The 19,657-nt window shown below is 42.4% G+C and overlaps 1 protein-coding gene across 1 annotated transcript; it reads left to right on the top strand.

The window, feature by feature from the left end:
• Nucleotides 1-1,087: 1,087 nt before the first annotated feature.
• On the top strand, nt 1,088-19,657 carry LOC139734831 (cysteine-rich protein 2-binding protein-like). Its single transcript, XM_071645618.1, has 15 exons — nt 1,088-1,190; nt 3,267-3,561; nt 3,829-3,943; nt 4,370-4,498; nt 5,257-5,417; nt 6,250-6,383; nt 9,022-9,135; nt 9,594-9,714; nt 10,251-10,587; nt 11,310-11,430; nt 12,805-13,017; nt 13,680-13,795; nt 14,413-14,618; nt 18,761-18,942; nt 19,484-19,657. The coding sequence occupies exons 1-15, from the start codon at nt 1,164-1,166 to the stop codon at nt 19,655-19,657; spliced, it is 2,445 nt and encodes an 814-aa protein (XP_071501719.1). The 5' UTR covers nt 1,088-1,163.

The raw sequence follows: 19,657 nt of genomic DNA, 5'->3' as shown, positions 1-19,657 counted from the left end.
ACCTTTTGAACTATTAATATCATTCATACCATAGGGTTTCTATAGAAACCCATTTCAAACAACAATCATATATATCCGCCATGGAGGATTTGATCAGAAGAATCTATAGAAACATTTAAAAAGCATCTGAAGTCATTCGTGTTCTCATCTTCTTTGGGTTGAATACTTGTTGGATTGTTTAGGTCTTGTTAATATGATAATTTCAACTCTCCTTTCTTCTTTCCACTACCATAATGATGAATTTACAGTGTATAATGTATAATTCAAGATATATTCATTTATTTGTCCCATAATATAAGCCACTAGATCAATGGCACATTACAAGTGAGATACTTATTATCATCATTATCATTTTATAATAATAATAATAATAATAATAATAATAATAATAATAATAACAATAACAATAATAATATCAATGATAATAATAATAATAATATTATTATTGTTCTCATTATTATTCGTGTGAATATTATCATTATCATTATTGCTATTTGTGTTATTATTATCATTATCATTATTATTATCATTATTATCATTATTATTGTCATCATCATCATCATTGTTATTATAAGTGATAATAACAATGATGATGGTGATGATAATAATAATAATAATATAAATAATATTATTAATAATAATAATAACACGAATTGTGGTAGTTAATTAGTAGTAGCAGTAGTAATTAAGTAGTAATAGTAGTAGTAGTAGTAGTAGTAGTAGCAGTAGTAGTAGTATCAAGTAGTATCTCTCTAAAAAAATTCGAGTGAAAATATTCACTCTTAAAGGAGTGAATACAAAAAAGAGTGAATTTAGAGTGAAATTGGACTTATTGGAGTGAATTTTGAGTGAAAATGTTCATTTTCACTCGTTTTGGAGTGACCTCCTTAAAATGTTGATTTTTTTTTTAAAATCTTCTCTTGTCAAACCGAAAAAGATAGAGCTAAGGTAATCTGATCCACAATTCTCTGATAACCACGTGACATCCATAACAGTTCGGTGGTACACATGTCGTATGCGCCCTCTACGTTAATATACTATTAAACTGTACCTAGTACCTGTGGCATGTGAAACAAAACAAACGTGACGCGCGTGGTTTGTTCGTAAAAATCCCGATCAAGTACAGTAGCTTGAGTTGTTGTTTTCAGCTTTTTTGAAAAACGATGTCAACTAACAACGAGCCAGACCAGGTATGTACGATATTTGCTTTAAGCCTTTAAAAGCTTTATTAAATTAATATTGTCAGTTTTCCAAACGTGCACTTCTGCATGTTCACTTCAGTGACAGTGTCGTTGAGCCAGACAGAAATTTGGACACATGGGACCGTTGTAACCCATAACAGTTCAATAACACGTTAGAATCTTCCGACTTCATTTTTTGAGCTCTGTCTGCTATGCACGTGCTTTAATTTACCTACAAATATCCTACAAGTATGATTTGGCTAGGTAGGGATTGTGAGTTTGACATAGCTTAATCAGATAGCATAAGATGAAGATTCAGAGAGATTTTGATGTCGAAACAACAAATCAGTCCGGGAAACCCGCTCATGAGGACTGTCCCTCCTCATGAGGACTGTCTCTCCTCATGAGGACCTCCCCCCCGCCTCATGAGGCCCCCCATTCACTTCTTATTCATCTCACATCTGACGTATAAATTGTCGCAACTTTGCACAGTGATTTTTTGTTACACACACATGTCCACTAATTACTATCCATGATGAAAAGAAGAAAAAATCCTGTCTGTTTTTTTTTTCGAAAATCGAGTTTTAATCAACCGATGCAGAGCGCCCATCAAAACACGGGCGCCAGCGCGTTCGCACAATGCAAGACTGCCGCACCTAGCGGCCTGATCCGACTAAATACTTTCGATGCTTTTTTCTGCGGCTCTCACCTCTCCGCGCACGAATCAGCCTCGTGAAGCTGACATACCAGACTGGTATGTGCTGGATGCGTGATGTGATGCGACATACGTCGCGTCGCGGGATGATTCCAGAAAAAGCGCCCAAACGGTAAGCGGGCGGCGGAATCGTGGGCGGAATTGACGAAGAAAGTGAACTCAGTGAACAAACTGGAGAATGTCATCTACCCACCTACTCTATCAGTGTGGAATAGTAATTTGGAATATATGGACAAGATCAGGTTAGTACTGATTTAATTTTTCTCGTTACGAATTTGTGTAAAAAGATGTCAGACTTCAGCTTCACGAGGCTGATTCGTGCGCGGAGAGGTGAGAGCCGCAGAAAAAAGCATCGAAAATATTTAGTCGGATCAGGCCGCTAGGTGCGGCAGTCTTGCATTGTGCGAACACGCTGGCGCCCGTGTTTTGATGGGCGCTCTGCATCGGTTGATTAAAACTCGATTTTTGAAGAAAAAAAAACAGACGGGATTTTTTCTTCTTTTCATCATGGATAGTGGACATGTGTGTGTAACAAAAAATCACCGTGCAAAGTTGCGACAATTTATACGTCAGATGTGAGATGAATAAGAAGTGAATGGGGGGCCTCATGAGGCGTTCCCCGGGGGGCCTCATGGGGGGGGGGGGGGGAGGTCCTCATGAGGAGGGACAGTCCTCATGAGGAGGGACAGTCCTCATGAGGAGGGACAGTCCTCATGAGCGGGTTTCCCGGACTGAAATACCAACGTAACACCAAAGTCAAAACTATAAAAAAAAAGAAAATCTCGCCAAAGTCAAGAGATATTTTTCTGCCCATTTGATACATTTTCTGCGCAGAGCATACCATAAAGAGTTTAAATATTAATTTCATTTTAAGATGACAGTGACGCCCCTGCATGCACCAATTTGCAAATAAATTCACTGCCCACTTCCAAGGTATGAAAACAGAATGCGAGTGCCTTGCAGAAAAAAAAAAAGGGCATTCCAGCCAGCTGACCAGCTAGCCAAGCCCAGTCAGACTCAGAGGATAAACTTGGAAAGGGCAATGAATGGTTTGGCTACAGACTGAGTGCCTGAAATTAGTCAGTACGGATGGATCCAGGAATTCTGTAAAGGGAGATCTTTTATACTTTATAATGTTGGTCAAAGTGCGATCTCATTCATACTTTTGGTATTCAAGAAAGAAATGTTACTTTGTAACCACATTTCTACTAGGCACCAGCATTAAACATATGACACAATTTATTGAAAAGGATGGTTGGTTGTGCTAATGCTCTGACTGAGAGAAAAATAGTTTTCCTCTTGTAAGATATGTCTTGAATACAAGGATCACAACTAACTACTTTTTCCCCACTTTGCTCATGCATCTACAGGGAGAAAATGATGAGATTGACGTTGTCTCCATGGACACCAAATCTCCTGTGGCAACTACAAAGGATGCCACCACTGATGACGATCATGAAGAGTCATGTGAAGATAAGGCAACGTTTGTGGTGCCTAGCAACCAAGCGGCAGAGTCCAACATCACCATCATCCATGAGGAAGGTGATGGAAAGCCTCAAGCAGAAGTGGTTGAACAGGAGCAGGAGGGGGACAAGTGTTACTGCAAGGGACAGGGAGAGGGCACCCTCCTTCCGTGCGAGAAGTGCAAAAATCTCTTCCACCTCGGTGAGTTTGGACAGTCTCACACGTACTTGCCTTCAATACAGAGTTACAGAGAGTGACATTTCAAAAGCATTCATGACGTCTAGACAAGAAAAAATGCAGGGAAAACTAACTCTGATACAACATGATTTTAAAATGCTTTCCTCACAAATCTAGTCCTGAAGAATTAGGTGCTGTGTTTCCATTCATGCCATACATCGTACAAAGTGAGTGTACTAAACAATGTACATAATAAGCCTGTTTTCTGTTCCTTATTCCTTATTGTAACAGCCTGCCTGAAGACTGGCAAACCAACAACCCTAGAGGGAGACATTTTCTTCAAAGTGACATGTTCTGACTGCAACGCTCCAGAGGAGGAGACAGTAGAGAGAATCAGGCTGACATGGTAAGCAACCAATGAACCACAAGATAACTTTGTTTGATGCGATATTGTTGCAGTGATTTACATTTGATAATCATCCTGATGTAAAGTGCCATATGTTCGTCTGAATCAAATGTGAAGGCACTCTTTTTGTTGGGAAGCTGTAAGTTGAAGGGTGATTGCATGAATGATTGATAATGATACAAATCAAAGTATTTGGATATGAGGAAAGGAGATGAAATAAGGGTAAAGGAGGAAGGCCATTCAGCTTCAAAAATAGTTTGTATACATCTCATTGTAAGAAAAACCATGTGAAATGTGTCATGGGAATGCCAAAGTCTTTCCCAATGATCTTCATTGTTTATACTTAACCTGGAAGATCCAGCCCAGCAGGCAATATCTGTGATGATACATTGTGGTGGTTAAAATGTCATTCTTCTTCTTGTGCAGGCAACAGGTTGTCATGCTCACCCTGTACAACCTCGGACTGCGGAAGAGTGGGAGGAGAGGGTTCTTCCGTTGGAAGGAAGACATCTGTGAGTTCATCTCCCTCCACTGGAACCTCATCTTTGGTGCACAGTGAGTGAGCTTCCACTACTTTGCCGTTATGTCATATGCATCACTACAGTGTGCTCCCGTTATAATGAAATTCCAGTTACAACAAAGTAAAAATTCAGACCACAACATTATCCACTCTCTGTTTTTTATTGCTTATTTGTTCAGTCGTAACGAAATTTTGATATAACGAAAGAAAACTGCCGATCCCGAGGACTTTGTTATAACGGAAGTCCACTGTATTAATGGAGTCCTACTTTCTCGCAATATAGATACAGTTAACACAGGCCAGTGTCATCACAACAGACCACCCCCTCCCCCTCCACAAAACACCATTACCACCATCATTGAGGCAACCACAACCACAACCACAACCACCACCACCTCAACCACCACAACCACCATCACAACTAAGACCAAAACCAATTGTGATACCACCAACCAACATCAGCAAGCACAATGACAACAACAATCTCAGCAACCACTCAAGGGTATAGTGAGGCACCTACATCAAGCAAGCACAGTATCTTTTTTGTTTTAAAGTTCAGTGACATGAACATTAATTTCATTTGGCAGTATGAAAGATTTATGAGGCCTCTTTGAAGTCTACAAGATTTAGTTGAGATGACGATAGGAAACAACATTCTTCAACTTCTGTAGCTGATTTTGATGACAAAATTCTCTGATTAACATTGGCAATAGTGGAAGTCTCCAAGTACATCAGGTAAGTCTGTGTAGGCTGGTGTTACTCGCATGCCATCATTACTTTGTATTCCATACAGCAAAATCAAGACAAATACTTGGCATGGCACTGTAGCTGGAGTACTGTCAGTGGGCAACAAACAGCTGTTCAAGTCCGGTGCCACTGAATTCAATGAGACTGGCTGGTGGACACTGATTGAAAATAGGCCGCCATCACTGAAGCCAGAGCCATCACTAAAAGGTTTGTTTGACTGCTAAGTATGAGCGTTGGTTTAATTGTTACATCAGTTCCATTCAGCATATGCCACTACAAAATTATCAGAAGTCAGGCAAGATTCTGCCTCCCCCTAAAAAAAAGTAATGAAATAAAAATCGTATTTAGCTCATTTAGAATGTACCAGACCGGACTGCTTGGGTTGGAAATGTTCAGCTTATTACTGGTGAAGGCAGACCTTCCTCTCAAATAGATGCAGTAAAATGAAACTGTTAACAATTATTGCTTGTCAATGAAAAGACCAAATTGCTGAAGCAAATATATTATTTTTTAGGCTAGTAGAGTATGTGTCCTGTGCATTGAAAACCCACTCTCTTTCTCTCATTTGTTTTGTTTTGTTTTTAAGATGATCAAACTTTTCTGCATTTCTGTCAAGTTTTCAGAGACCGACACCTCATCAGACACCAATGCTAAAGGGAGGAATTTAAAGTTTGTTTGATGAAGATCGGTTTGGAAATGGCTGAGATATCCAAAAGCAAAGAAGTCCTGATAAAGGATGGGGGCCCCACCTTTTAATTGGACCTCTTTATTTCTAGATATCACATCCATTTCAAAAAAAAAAAAATTCATCAAATCATCTCTGAATTCCTCTTAAATTGTATGTTCTGTAATATTTCATTATGTAAGAGGTTTCTAATTATCTCGCAAAAAGTTAAAATCTGAATCCCCATCTCACCCCGACTATACAAACCCTTTAAAAACTTATGGATCCATTCTGAGAACTAAATGCAATCAAATGGTTTCAGTGGGGAGTGCTGTGGTACTATTTACATTCACGTCTGTTTATCCTCTTCCGTAGCTAAGCAGTGTGCAGGGAGAAAGGCCCGAGCAGCATTTGAGCCCACCATCAAGGTTGAAGGCCTGCGGCACAGGAAACGAGGCACATCTGTAGAATCGGCCATTGAGCTGAAGGAAAAGAGATCACGAACCCAGGTGTGGCATTAAAGCAGCTAACCTACTTTTTAGCTCACCTGAGCCAAAGGCTCAAGTGAGCTATTGCGATCGCCCTTCGTCCGGCGTCCGTCGTCCGTCGTCCGTCGTCCGTCGTCCGTCGTCCGTCGTCCGTCGTGCGTCGTGCGTAAACTTTTTACATTTTCATCTTCTTCTTGAAAACCCCATGACCGATTTTCATCAAACTTGGCAGGTAGCATCCCTAGGGGGTTAGGAACTCAATTTGTTAAAATGGGCACCATGCCCCACCCAGGGGGCCCCCAGGGGGGCCCAAACCCCCCAAAATTAAGGAATCTGTAAAAATCTTCTTCTCTAGAACCAGAAGTGATAGAGCTAAGTTAATACTATGAGTTAGTACATTGATGACTGTAGTTTCAAGTTTGTTCATGGCAGAATCAGGGGTGCCCCCCTTGGGACCCAGGGGAGGGGGGTGGGGAAGGGTTCTAATGGGGCCTAAATTGTACATTTTCATCTTCTTCTTGAGAACCCCATGACCCATTTTCACCAAACTTGGCAGGTAGCATCCCTAGGGGGTTAGGAACTCAATTTGTTAAAATGGGCACCATGCCCCACCCAGGGGGCCCCCAGGGGGGCCCAAACCCCCCAAAATTAAGGAATCTGTAAATATCTTCTTCTCTAGAACCAGAAGTGATAGAGCTAAGTTAATACTATGAGTTAGTACATTGATGACTGTAGTTTCAAGTTTGTTCATGGCAGAATCAGGGGTGCCCCCCTTGGGACCCAGGGGAGGGGGTGAGGAGGGGTCCTAATGGGGCCTAAATTGTACATTTTTATCGTCTTCTTGAGAACCCCATGACCCATTTTCACCAAACTTGGCAGGTAGCATCCCTAGGGGGTTAGGAACTCAATTTGTTAAAATGGGCACCATGCCCCACCCAGGGGGCCTCCAGGGGTCCCAAACCCCCCAAATGAAGGAATCTTTGTAAATCTTCTCTAGAATCAGAAGTTATAGAGCTGAGATAATACTATGAGTGAGTACATTAATGACTGTAGTTTCAAGTTTGTTCATAGGAGATCCAGGGGTGCCCCTCTTGGGTAGGGGGGGGGGGGGTGGTTGGAAGGGTCCAAATAGGGGCCTGAATTGTACATTTTCATCTTCTTCCTGAAAACCTCATGATGGATTTTTGTCAAACTTGGCAGGTAGCATCCCTAGGGGGTCAGGATCTCAATTTATCAAAATGGGCACCATGCCCCACCCAGAGGGCCCCAGGGGGCCCCAATCCCCCCAAATTAAGGAATCTTAAAAAAAATTGGGCCTTTATTGTACATTTTCATCTTCTACTTGAGAATGCCTGGTCAAAGTTTGGTAGAGCTGTGAATAATTTAGATTAGTGACTGCGTGAAAGGTGAACTTGCGATACTCAGGTGAGCGCTAGACCCGCGGGTCTCTTGTTTCTTTATGCCTCCCCCACAAAGTGTTGCCAGAGGCGTAAATGTTTTTGGGTTGTCCGTCCATCCATCTGTTCTTCCATCCCTCTGTCTGCCCGTCTGTCCATCCATAATCAATTTTTTGGACAGCTTAGCTAAAACACTGTTTGAGGTATCCTAATGAAGCTTGACATATATATCATTTATGAGTGAGCAAAGTTGTGCCTATTACATTTTGGGGCACATGTTCAAGGTCTAAGGTCAAAGGTCAGGTCCAGTATTCAAAATTTCACTATTTCTGCCTTATCTATGCAATGCCTGAAAGTTTTTTTCTTGAAACTTAGTGTATACATGTATTACCAGATAGAAATTCTCTGGGAAAGTGTTTGGCCATAGGGTCAAAGGTAAAGGTCAAGTTAAAATGCTAAATTTCACTTTTTTCTCCGTATCTCAGAAATGGTTCGAGGTATCTTCATGGAATTTAGTACATATACATGCACTGCCTGGCAGTAATTCTCATGGGAATTTTGGGTCATGGGTCAAAGGTCAAAGTAATATCCTCAAAATTTCAACTCTTTCCCAATATCTATCCAATGTCTGAAGATATTTTCTTGAAACTTGGTGTATACATGTATTACCCACTAGAAATTCTTTGGGAATGTTTTTTGGCCAAAAGGTCAAAGGTGAAGTGAAAATGCTAAATTTGACTTCTTCCTCCATATCTCGGAAGTGGCTCATGATATCATCATGGGTTATTGACAACCAGGAAATATTGTCTGATCTCACATAGATGGTGAATGTTTTCAGATAGTAGCTTGAAGTGAGTTGTGAGAGCAGCGCATGATCAAGGCCACAGCAGATGCACCACTGCAGGTGTGTCCTTGGAGCGTATGATGACCACAGTCAAGTTATGCGGTAGCAGGAAAGAATGTAGCTTTTCGGGGTCACTGACAAGCATACTATCATCTGGTCCATGGTGTATAATCTGAGCACTAAGTGGTTGGAGATTTAAACTTGATCTGTTAGGATGAGAGATTCCACTGCCTAGGGTTATGTCTGACAGAATGTTGCCTGCTTGTTCTGTTCTCGCCAGGGGAAATTTTGGCAGCTCCAGCTCAAGTCAGGGCCAGAACAGTGGAGGAGTTTTGTAGACTTGGCTGCCAGCGTTTTAGTAGTTACCGTATTCCAAGTTAATTGTTCCTGCCATTACTTCATACCCTTTCACACCCAGGAAGCGAAGGACATCCGGCGGGCCAAACAGGCCTCCGAGGCGGAGTACAAGAAGCTGCAGCAGAAGGAAGCCAAGGATGAGGAGAGCAGCCTGGAGAGTTTTAATGGCAGCGAGGTGAGATGGGGAATACTGTTATCTCCCCCCCCCCCTCCCCCCCCCCCCCCACCCAAAACAGAACAGAGACAGAATTTGATTTGACTATTTCCCTACGTGGAAATTGATGTGCTGCCCAGTCCATTTGAAAATACGGCCTGCACAGAAACTACTACATACACACATGCGCTCAAATGAATACTGTAGGGTACATGTGCACACACACACACACACACACACACACACACACACACACACACACACTCATACCAGGGAGGCAATACTGACAAATCATGCAATTCAACCTTTTCAAAATGTGCAGAGAAAAGTGCAATGATATTTTTTGTAGGTTTTATAATTTGCACCAGCCAAAGTGGCATGAAATATGTCAAAATTGATCCCCGAATATTTCCGCATTTATGCATGTTATATAATTCAGTGAGATTTTACAGTTATTTTAATATTTGTGAATCTTTCAGAACCTCGCACAGCCCACAGCCGTCCCTGACTCTCCCTCCATCCTCAGTCTCCTGGGTGGAGACAACAGCTCGGATTCTTTCACCTCCAACCTCCTCAATGAGAGTGACCTCACTCCTGAAGGTGAGTCCCACATTAACTTGTTGAGGACGAGTCCTGAGTATGCTCGGGCAAGCATCTATGGGAAATACGTCTTGTAGCAGAATCAAACTGTCCTCAATGGGTTAAGTCTTATATTGTTGCTCCATTATTCTCTGTGACATCATCTTTTTAAGATATGCTACATCTTTGCGGCATATTTTTTTCTTTCAATGTTGATATCATCATATCTACATTTGAGTGCTAGAAGTGCAATCCTCAACTATAAAGATATGGAAAATAGAGATAAATCAGAAATTAAGGAAAGATCATAATTATGTGAAATCATAGGAAGAAGTAGCTGTTGTGTGTAATTTTAATGTCTAAAGTGGTAAGTGAAATCATTTGGTCAAGACGCTGTGTGTTAAGACCTATTTGCAGGTGATGAACATAAGTGATTAAAAATTGATAAAACTTTCAAATAATATGGAATCACATGTGCATGAAAATTATGGGAATCTTGCACTGACTCTGCTTTTGTGATTATATGAATGTCATGCTCTTCTTTATGCTCTCTGCAGTTAACCTACCCAGCATGTTGATGGCAGGTGATGAAGAGGACATGCTGCCCTCTAGTGGCAGCAAGGGGTTATCCAGCATGTCGACTCCGCCCCCTCCCATCATTGTGGGTCACCAGGTCGGCGATGAGTCTTCCCGTGACACTGAGATGGAGAACCTCAACGAAGCATCAGTGTCGCCGTTCTCAGTATCCTTTAGGACTCTCGATGACTCCAAAGGCAGCCAGGAGGGGAGTATAGCCAAAGAGGTCAAGATCAGAAAGCCAAAGGTCAAAGGGCAAGCAGAAGCAAAGGCTAAGGCAGATAAAGATGATGGTACCGGGGACACGTTTAAGCCCAAGTGAGTAATATCACATGCTGTCATCAACATTATTAAAAGTGTAGGTTTTAGAATGGTTATCAGTGAAAGTTGGCAAAATATTTTAATGCTTGCTCGTATCCAGAATTTTTCATGATGTCACTGTGTCAGGTGAATTAATGATGCTAAATGTTTCGTTCATTGCTGCCAAAGTGTGGAATTATACTTAGCAGCATGTATTGAACTGGACTAAGATAAGCGCTAATTCTTGGTATCGCCAATGCGCAGAAAACTTCTGCATGTCACAGATGCATTGTGGGATTCCTTGGGAGCATTGTCGCTTCTGGTTGTCTTGCTAGTTTCTCAGTTCCCATGCGATTCAATGCAATTTTTGTTTGCTTTTCTTTCATCGCTCCTTTTTTTCTTCGGTCAGAATTAACCTTAAAAAAGAGTTTTTACTGATTTGCGGTCACCAGAGTCATGGTTTGCTACTGTGAGGCTTCAATGTGCTGGTCACGTGGTAGAAAGTGAAGAAATCTTCAACAAAAAATACCCCTGGATATTAAGATGGAACATGACCTGAATGCATGTGCAGCCAACGAAACCGGATGCAACTTTGTCCCCTGAGCTATCCCATAATGCATCTTAAACGCTACTCGCTACATGGCACCTAGGTATTGGCGATACCACGATTTGGCAGTTGTATTATGGGATTGATTTGCTGAAATAGTGCCATTTCTAATACATGTACCCCTCACTTCAAGGCTCCTCCCAATGAGCGTCTATGAGGAGAGACAACTTCTGAAGCTCCTCCAGTCGTGTCCTGATGCGGTGGATGCTGATCCCGTTGCTAGGCGCCTCCGGAGGAAGCTACTGCTGAGACAAGTGAGTGTTCATTGCACAGCATCACTATTTACTAAAGGAGCAAGACATGATCTTTGTAGGCAAGAAGGTCAAGTCTAATTCCCCTCAATTTCACTTTCTTTGTGCACAGTAGTTTTAGAATTTTAGAATTTAAGATTTTAAAATTTTATTTGGGCACAGTTGGGTGAAGGTTATTGGCCTAAGATAGGAAGATGTCAAAAGTTAAAATAAAGGCCTGCACCTTCCCCATTTATGCCATTGAAGAAAGCATTGTTTTGCATTTACTGTATATAGCATAAGTTTATAGTTAGTTTACTATTGCCGTTTGACAGGGCAAATGGCAGGTCTTTTTTATGTCATGATAAAGTACAGTGGAACCTATGTATAAAGAACATTGATACAATATACTCTTATTATGAAAAAGTAATTTTCATATATCAGAATGTAAAGTCTCAATACATTTTATTGTTTTTAAAACCCTGATATGATAAAATTTCAGTGGAACATAGTGGTACCAAGAAGTTTGTTTTAAGAAGAGTCACCATAAACTTATTTTAGTCAAGTAAAGGAAAATAAGAATAGGCAAATTCGCACCACGGTATCTTGTATCACTCTGTGTCTGCAAGTAGAATTTGTAACCCTAAAAATGAGAGAGTGTTACTGTAGTTATATTAGTATGATTAGTATTATAAAATGGGTTCAAGAATGTAGCCAATAGGAAGCGCTGAAATCAGTCACGTGTGCGTGCATTATTTTCTTCAGGTATGCACTAAGACGAGTCTCTCTTCCACCTCCCTGGCCTGACGTACGTCACAATGTTTTACACTAGCAGTGCGCACTCAATCAGTTGATACAAGTGCGTCACGCGCTACTATACGCGCTGTCAATCCTGTAAACAACTTCTAGTTCGGGCCGCGGGCTGCCACAACAGCCAGCCGGCGGCCTTTCTTGTGCATAACAGTACGTGGCGTACGTATACTCTTATACGTACGTACAGTACTTATGTGCGGGATTTCCGAGTGCGACGTGCGTAAATGTTTGGGACGAACATCTTCGGACATCTTGACTTTTGAGCGAGTACTACATGTAGCTGACTGGTATTGACCCACGAAGGTACGTGAATAATGCTGTTAGTTTTCGACCCATTTTATAAAACAAATGATGCACAGGATTATTTCGTGGCGTTAGTGAAGGTGCGGCTCACTCTCGAGTATTGACAACGGTTGCAAACATGCACTCGGCTGCGCCTCGTGCATGTCGCACCATTGTCAATGCTCTCGAGCGCGCCGCACCTTCACTAACACACTCTATCCTGTGCATCATTAGTATAATATAGGACTTGCTGATAACAATGCAGGGACTAGACATGTGGCAGTTTGTCATTCTTCTCTCCAGGAAAAGAGAGCCAGGGGTCAACAGCTCTTTGACCTCGATGCCTCGCTCCAGCAAATGCTGCAGCGGAGGTGTCACATGACCCCGTCCAAGATGGCCCGCACCATGTTCAGCCAGAGCCCCCACCGAGGAGGGGCCAATCTCCAGGGGGTGGGGATGCAGTACATCACGTCGGGCCGGCAGGAGGGGGACTACAGGATTCTAGACAGATACCAGGTATGACCTCTTGTGTTCCCTTGACATTTCCATCAACGAGAGGCTCGGTCTTTATGCTACATCTACGCCATTTTCACAGAAGCCACAGCAATCACATTTCAGGCTACCGTGGACAAAACAAGACAGACATGAGACAACCCAGGAGGACGGGATGGCCAAACGTGACAGGCCATGACTACCGTGAATGCCGTGTCAAATTTTCAAACTGTCAGTAAATTTGCCATGGCAACCACTGTGCTGATGAAAAACTTGGTAGGCAGTAGTAAAACAAAGTGTGTGCAACCAAACATGACACCACGTAATAGACCATAAGAAAGTTTGAAGACAGTTCATAGTGAGACACAAAGGGAAGTGTGTGTAGTGCAGCCTGACCAGACTCATGGTGTCTGATGGCTTACATGTTCACTGTAGCAAGGACTGGAATTAACAAGACTAGAATGTGAAAGGAAAAAAAAACAAAGAAAGGAGAAAATCCTACCTACCCACAGCACACTGTGTTTCAGGCAAACATGGCTGCCCTGGCTGCTGGGAACATGGTGTAAACATAACATTACTCAGCACAGAACAGTAGACTTCGTAGACTTTCTAACAAACTGAGCATACTCTGTACTGTATAGGAATAATTTTTGTCACCAAATTTTTTTTCTCCATCTCTTGGAAAGATGTCTCACTATACAGCGCCCACCGTCCAGCAGCAGCAGACTTCGTTTCGGGCTCGTCTTATTGGCTGTGATGAGACTGCCATGCTACAGAGCATCATCAGCCCCTACACGGCCAGGTAACATCTGAAAATCTCCAGGGGTAAAAGGTTATAAATATCAAAGGTTGAGAAGCAGAAGGTCATTAAAGCAACTTTCAGAAATCTTTCATTTTCACATTATGTTACTAATTCTCAATTTGGCTTTTAGTCATCTGTGAAGTGTTTTGATTGGAAGTGAAGGGCAGCCTCAAGCTGTAAAGCAGCTTGAGTTGGTGGCACAAAGGTTGTAACGAAGTGATTATTCAGGTTTTTAGCCAAATTGTCATAAACATCACTGTGACTGCATTCTTTTACATGTTCCTACATTAGCATGTGACATGACAAGGTTTCATGAGACGCTACTTGAATAGGTACTTGTGTCTGGACACAACACATTACAGTTTTCAAGTCACTTCAAGTGAAAACATTTTGAAATTACAGCAAACCCAAAAGAAAGTTCTCCAAATGTTTAGTTTTGAAAGAGTTTTTGAACATAATGTGCCACACAGCGTTTGACCATGCCATAAATATGGCAGTCATATCCTTTCTTCATAACCTAGTTATCTCAAGTAAACAACCCCTATCTCCTGCGTGTCAGTGTGAGAAAGAGGATTCTTGTTTTTCACACACAAACATTATATCACTTGCTGTGGCAGAGTCCTGAAGCCGTTCATCCGCCGGGACACGGAGTCGCGACCCCTCAAGCTCCGCCTACTCCAAGAGGTGTTGGAGCACCGCCAGAGGGTGGAGCCAAGCTTCAGACCGCCCCCGTTAGCCCCGGTCGACTACTGCTACGTAAGACCCCAGCACATCCCGTCCATCAATGCCCTGTGCAGGGAGTTCTTTTGGCCAGGCATTGACTGTGAGTGTCTACGATATATGTTTTTCCTGTTTGTGATTCCTCTTTTTTTTTTTCTGCCCTTTCAAGCTCATTAGAATGCACATAACATCATAATTATTGAGGCTTGCATTTTTTTTTTTTAACATGATGATATCCTTTTACTTTTTATTGAGCATAAAGCCCAAAGTCATTGAATCTTAGCAGAGATGCCAACCCTCCCGATTTCATCGGGAGGCTCCCGAAAATTCACCCATATTCCCGCCCTTACGATCACTATCCTTATCCTCCTGAAATTTCGATATTTTTGCACTGTTCACTAATCAGAATGTACCAGTATGAGAATTGAATGAAAAACATCATCTGCTACGTATAGCATGTGGTAACTCCATAACGTTCGCTGCTACCAAATTGTACGTAAAAAATTGCGAATTCAAATGAGGAGCAGCGTAACATTGGGTCTTGATCTCGCTTATGCGATCATGCACTGAGATTAGTGCATGCGGTATGTGTGCAATACAGTGCATGCGGTATGTATGTACAGTGTATGCATGCGATACGCTCACTGCATGCAGCTAGTAGCTGGGCCCCGTACCAGCAGCCCGCCCGGCGGTCGCGACCACCGTGCGATGTGCATAACAGCCGCTAGAGTTCTATGATTCGCGCTGCAGCTGTGGAACACCGACTTCGAAGTTACCGATGCTTCAAGCCCTCGATGTTGATTACGAAATGGCGGAAAAGAAGCAAACAAAGACCAAGAAATGGTCTCAGAAGTACAAGACCGAATATAATCTCCAATACCCGTGTATTCGAAAGTCCGAAAGAGGAATTCATCATGCGTATTGTACAGTGTGCAGCGTTGATATTTCAGTTGAACACGGAGGTCGCGATGATATTCGGAAGCACGTTGGAAGCAAACGGCACACGGACATTGCAAAGGAGAGATCTTCGAGCACGAGTACCGGTGCACTTCTGAATTATTTCACCAAACAAGGGACAAGCGAGGAAGAGGATGTTACCCGAGCGGAACTTCTCTTTAGTGGATTTATTGTGGAACATAACTTGCCCATATCAGTCTCAGATCATGCTGGACCTCTATTTCAAAAGATGTTTCCAGATTCAAAAGTTGCTTCAAAGTATGGATGTGCAAGAGCAAAAACTTCAGCAATGATTGGTGACTTGTCAAATGTTACTGCTTCATCTATTGCCGATACTGCTAGACAAGCTCCATTTAGCCTAACTACAGACGGTAGCAATGACAGTGGTGAGGCTCATCTTTATACTGTCCTGATTTCGTACTATGACAACAAGTGCTGGGATTGTGAAGCAAGGTTTGCTAAGTTTGCCTACGTGCAAACAAGATTCCACTGGAGAAAACATTTTCAAACTGCTTGATCATGAGTTGAGTGACAGGAAAATTCCGTGGGGAAATTGTGTTTCCTTTTGTGCTGATAATGCCTCTGTCATGGTGGGCAAGCACAAAGGAGTCGCTGCTTATATCCACAAACAAAATCCAGAGTGCTACATCATGGGATGCCCTTGCCATATGATGCACAATACGGCCAAGAAGGTGGCTCAGGCCTTACCCATTGAATTAGATGACTTTCTCATCGATATTTACTACTACTTGGACAAAAGTAGTAAAGGCGTCAAAGGAGTGAAAGCACTGCAAGAACTCTGTGATGCTCCGACACACAAGATTCTGAAGCATGTCACAACAAGGTGGCTGTCCCTAGGTCAGTGCCTAGACAGGCTGATTGAACAGTGGGAGCCACTTCGCCTCTTCTTCAAAGAAGAACAAAGAAAAATGCAACCGACTGTAGCCAAGACTCTAACAACCAGCAAGAAGGACGGCACTGTATCTGCTGCCAGTACTGGCACTGCAGGATCAAGCAGTAGTGGAGCGGCATTCACCACTACCACTGCAGTATCTGCTGCGAAAAAGACAGCAGGGACAGCACCAAAACCAATGATGAGAGCAGGTAGCATCACCGGCCCTTCATCACGTTCATCTACAAAGCAGATCCCTTCAGAGTCGAGAAAGACTGTAGTCCCATCTACAGGCAAAGAAGGACCCAAGTTAAGTTCTGCTTTTGCCAAATCACACTTGATAGAAGCTCAGCAAAACCTTCGAATCCTTGGCTGCACCTACCTCAAGCTCTCTCCTCAAACGTAAAATTGGATCTGGTACTACGAGTCTGACCTCTTCTGCTGGCAGTAAACACAAGTGTGATCGCCCTGCGGCTAAGTGTACTATGAGTTCTACAACTAAAAGCGCATCTTCCTCAAACACTGTGCAGGAATCTAGAGAAAACGTGTCAACAGGATGTTCTTGTCCCCACAAACAAAGCTCTATTGTTTCTTCCTTCGATATGCTAACAAGCTTTTTGAGAAGGGGAATCTTCTGCTCCAAAGAGACGAACCCTGTATTCATCTCCTGCACAGAGAACTGAATGGTCTTCTGAAAGATATCTTCGTACGGTTTTTAAAACCATCATCAGTGTCATCGGTTGCTTTGGTAAATGTACCCTTCTCTGACAGAAATCATCAGAAGAATGATGAGGACCTCATGATTGGGAACGATGCCAAACTGTATATAAGGGAACAAAGGAGTCTCAAGAAATCCACCTTCACTCTGAGTGAGTCAGACATCCAAGGTTTCTTCAGTGCAGTTCGCTCATATTATGTGAAAGCCTACAATTACATCTTCAAAACATGGCCTCTAGATGATGAATTAGCCAAGCATGCTCAGGTGCTGGATGTTAAGCTACACCAAGAAGTGGGGTTTGACTGTGTGGAGTTTTTCATCAAGAAATTCCCCTGTCTGTTCAGTGGCGGTGATAGTGACATAGACAGTCTTGAGAGTGAATTTGCTCACTACCAGGCAGACGCCTCCATAGCTACAATTGCTACTGAGACGGTGAGAGTGGATGAGCAGTGGCATCGGATTTCACAGCTCACAGATCCCTGCATTGGTGCCAAGAAGTATCCTAATTTGAGCAAAGCAATGAAGGGAATCTTGGTCATTCCTCATTCGAACGCATCATGTGAGCGGGCATTCAGTCTTGTACGGAAGAATCATACTGAATTTCGTCCCAATTTGAGTGTCAAAACCTTGGAAGCGCTCTTAATTGAAAAAATAGCTCATAGCACCCCTTGCTTTCAGAGAGAATACAGCAAAGACATTATCAGAAGGGCTAAAAAAGCCACACAGCTGTCACTCAGCAAAGCTGCCATGGAAAAAGCAAGCAGCAGTAGTACCAGCCAGTAAGGTACGAAAAATATTGCTTCTTTTGTGCTTCTTGTTAATCTTTGATTGTCCCTTAACTTACTAATATTTACATACATGTAACATTAAAAAGTGCACAATTTTCCCCTTTTTTTGTTTAAAAAAAGTGGGAATTTTTAACATGTTAAATGCTCCAAAATAAGGCTCAGAGGGCACTAGAGAGCATCTAGAACCCCAGAGCTTCCACGGCCCTAAGGCGGGCCCTGGACCCCGCCGCAAGTGTCAAGCGCTCCGCGCTCGAGATATGCGCTTCGCGCACATTATTTGGTGTTGGTTGCAAATCCTTCCTAATTCTGATTTCCAAAAGTTGGCATCTCTGTCTTAGACCCCTCTTCTTCATATATTTTATAAGTGAAAATATTTTATGTCTCCTTGTCAGATTTGTCAAGTTTTAAAGAAGCCTTCTTTTTTGTGTGTGTTTGCTTTCACCTTTTTCAAGTTTTGTGACTTTCAAATTAATGTCTTTTATACCCGATAATCTTGAACCAGATGTCTCTGTAGTTATGTACAAACATATTTCTGAAACAATGAGCAATAGTAAGCTAAGTTTCATGTAGGTCATATAAATGAGAATCAGGATCATTGCATGTCGTGTAGTGCAGGTGATGATGAACTCTTTTAAGGAATGGGGCATTGAAGGAAAACAACATTTAACCTGTGTGCCGTCATGGTTCATGAACTACTTAACATCAAACAGAAGATATAATGACATGATATCTGCTGTGTGCTCCTATGCAACTCTTGATCTTTTCAGTATTCTTCAATTACACAGAAAAGCATTATTATTCCTGAAATTTGTAGAAAAGATTTGTTTAACAGCTGGCTAAAAGCAAAACAAAACAAAACAGAAAAACTCTGCCTCTTGTTACCATTGCAGTGTCTGAGTGTCTCCACTACCCAGACTTCAGCGTGGTCGCCCTCTACCGCAAGGTCGTCATCGGCTTCGGGTTCATGGTCCCTGATGTCAAGTATAATGAGGCCTATATCTCCTTCCTCTTCGTCCACCCCGAGTGGAGGGGTGCTGGTATTGGGACCTTCATGGTTTATCACCTGATACAGGTGAGTGACCCAGCTATGCTCTGACAAAGATTTGTGACTGCTTAGGGCCTTGCCTAACCCTATATTTGCCCATGCATTTGACAATAACTTTGCCACATAATTCTTATTTGCATTTTGTAATTCCCTTCTCCCATACCCTCCTTCCCCCCTCCCCCCCCCCCCCCAAAAAAAAAAAACCAAAACAAAACAAAGCAGAAAACAAAACAAAACCACCAATGGCAGCAAGTTGGCCAAAGTGTTAGACAAACCCAGTAGAGTGAAACAACAGGACTGTCCTGCCTTTAAAGTCATTGAAATATTGTAAGGATTAATAGGATTATGTCATTCCATGTATTTAGCTATTGGTCTCTGAATATTTGTGCTTAATAGTGATACAAGTACACCAGCAGGTATGCTAATCAGAAGGTAATGGTCATTAATGATTGCTTTTCATTCCAGTATTTCATCACAAGGAGAAGGAATTTCGTGTTGTGTGTTTGGTGTATCACGCAAGTCGCATCATATCGCCTTAATGTCTTCTGATTTCAATGTCTTCCCGTAGACTTGCATGGGCAAGGATGTGACGCTTCACGTGTCAGCCAGCAACCCCGCCATGCTGCTCTATCAGAAGTTTGGCTTCAAGCAAGAGGAGCTGTTCCTCGACTTCTACGACAAGTATTACCCAGAAGACAACCAGGAGTGCCGCCACGCCTTCTTCCTCAGGCTTAGGAGATAG

The sequence above is a fragment of the Diadema antillarum genome, unplaced genomic scaffold, assembly GCF_040938485.1.
Source record: "Diadema antillarum isolate AM-2024a unplaced genomic scaffold, OU_Dant_1.0 seq00000550_RagTag, whole genome shotgun sequence".
Lineage (NCBI taxonomy): Eukaryota > Metazoa > Echinodermata > Echinoidea > Diadematoida > Diadematidae > Diadema > Diadema antillarum.
Note: the sequence above shows the minus strand (reverse complement) of the source record. Positions and strands in the feature narration are given on the sequence as shown.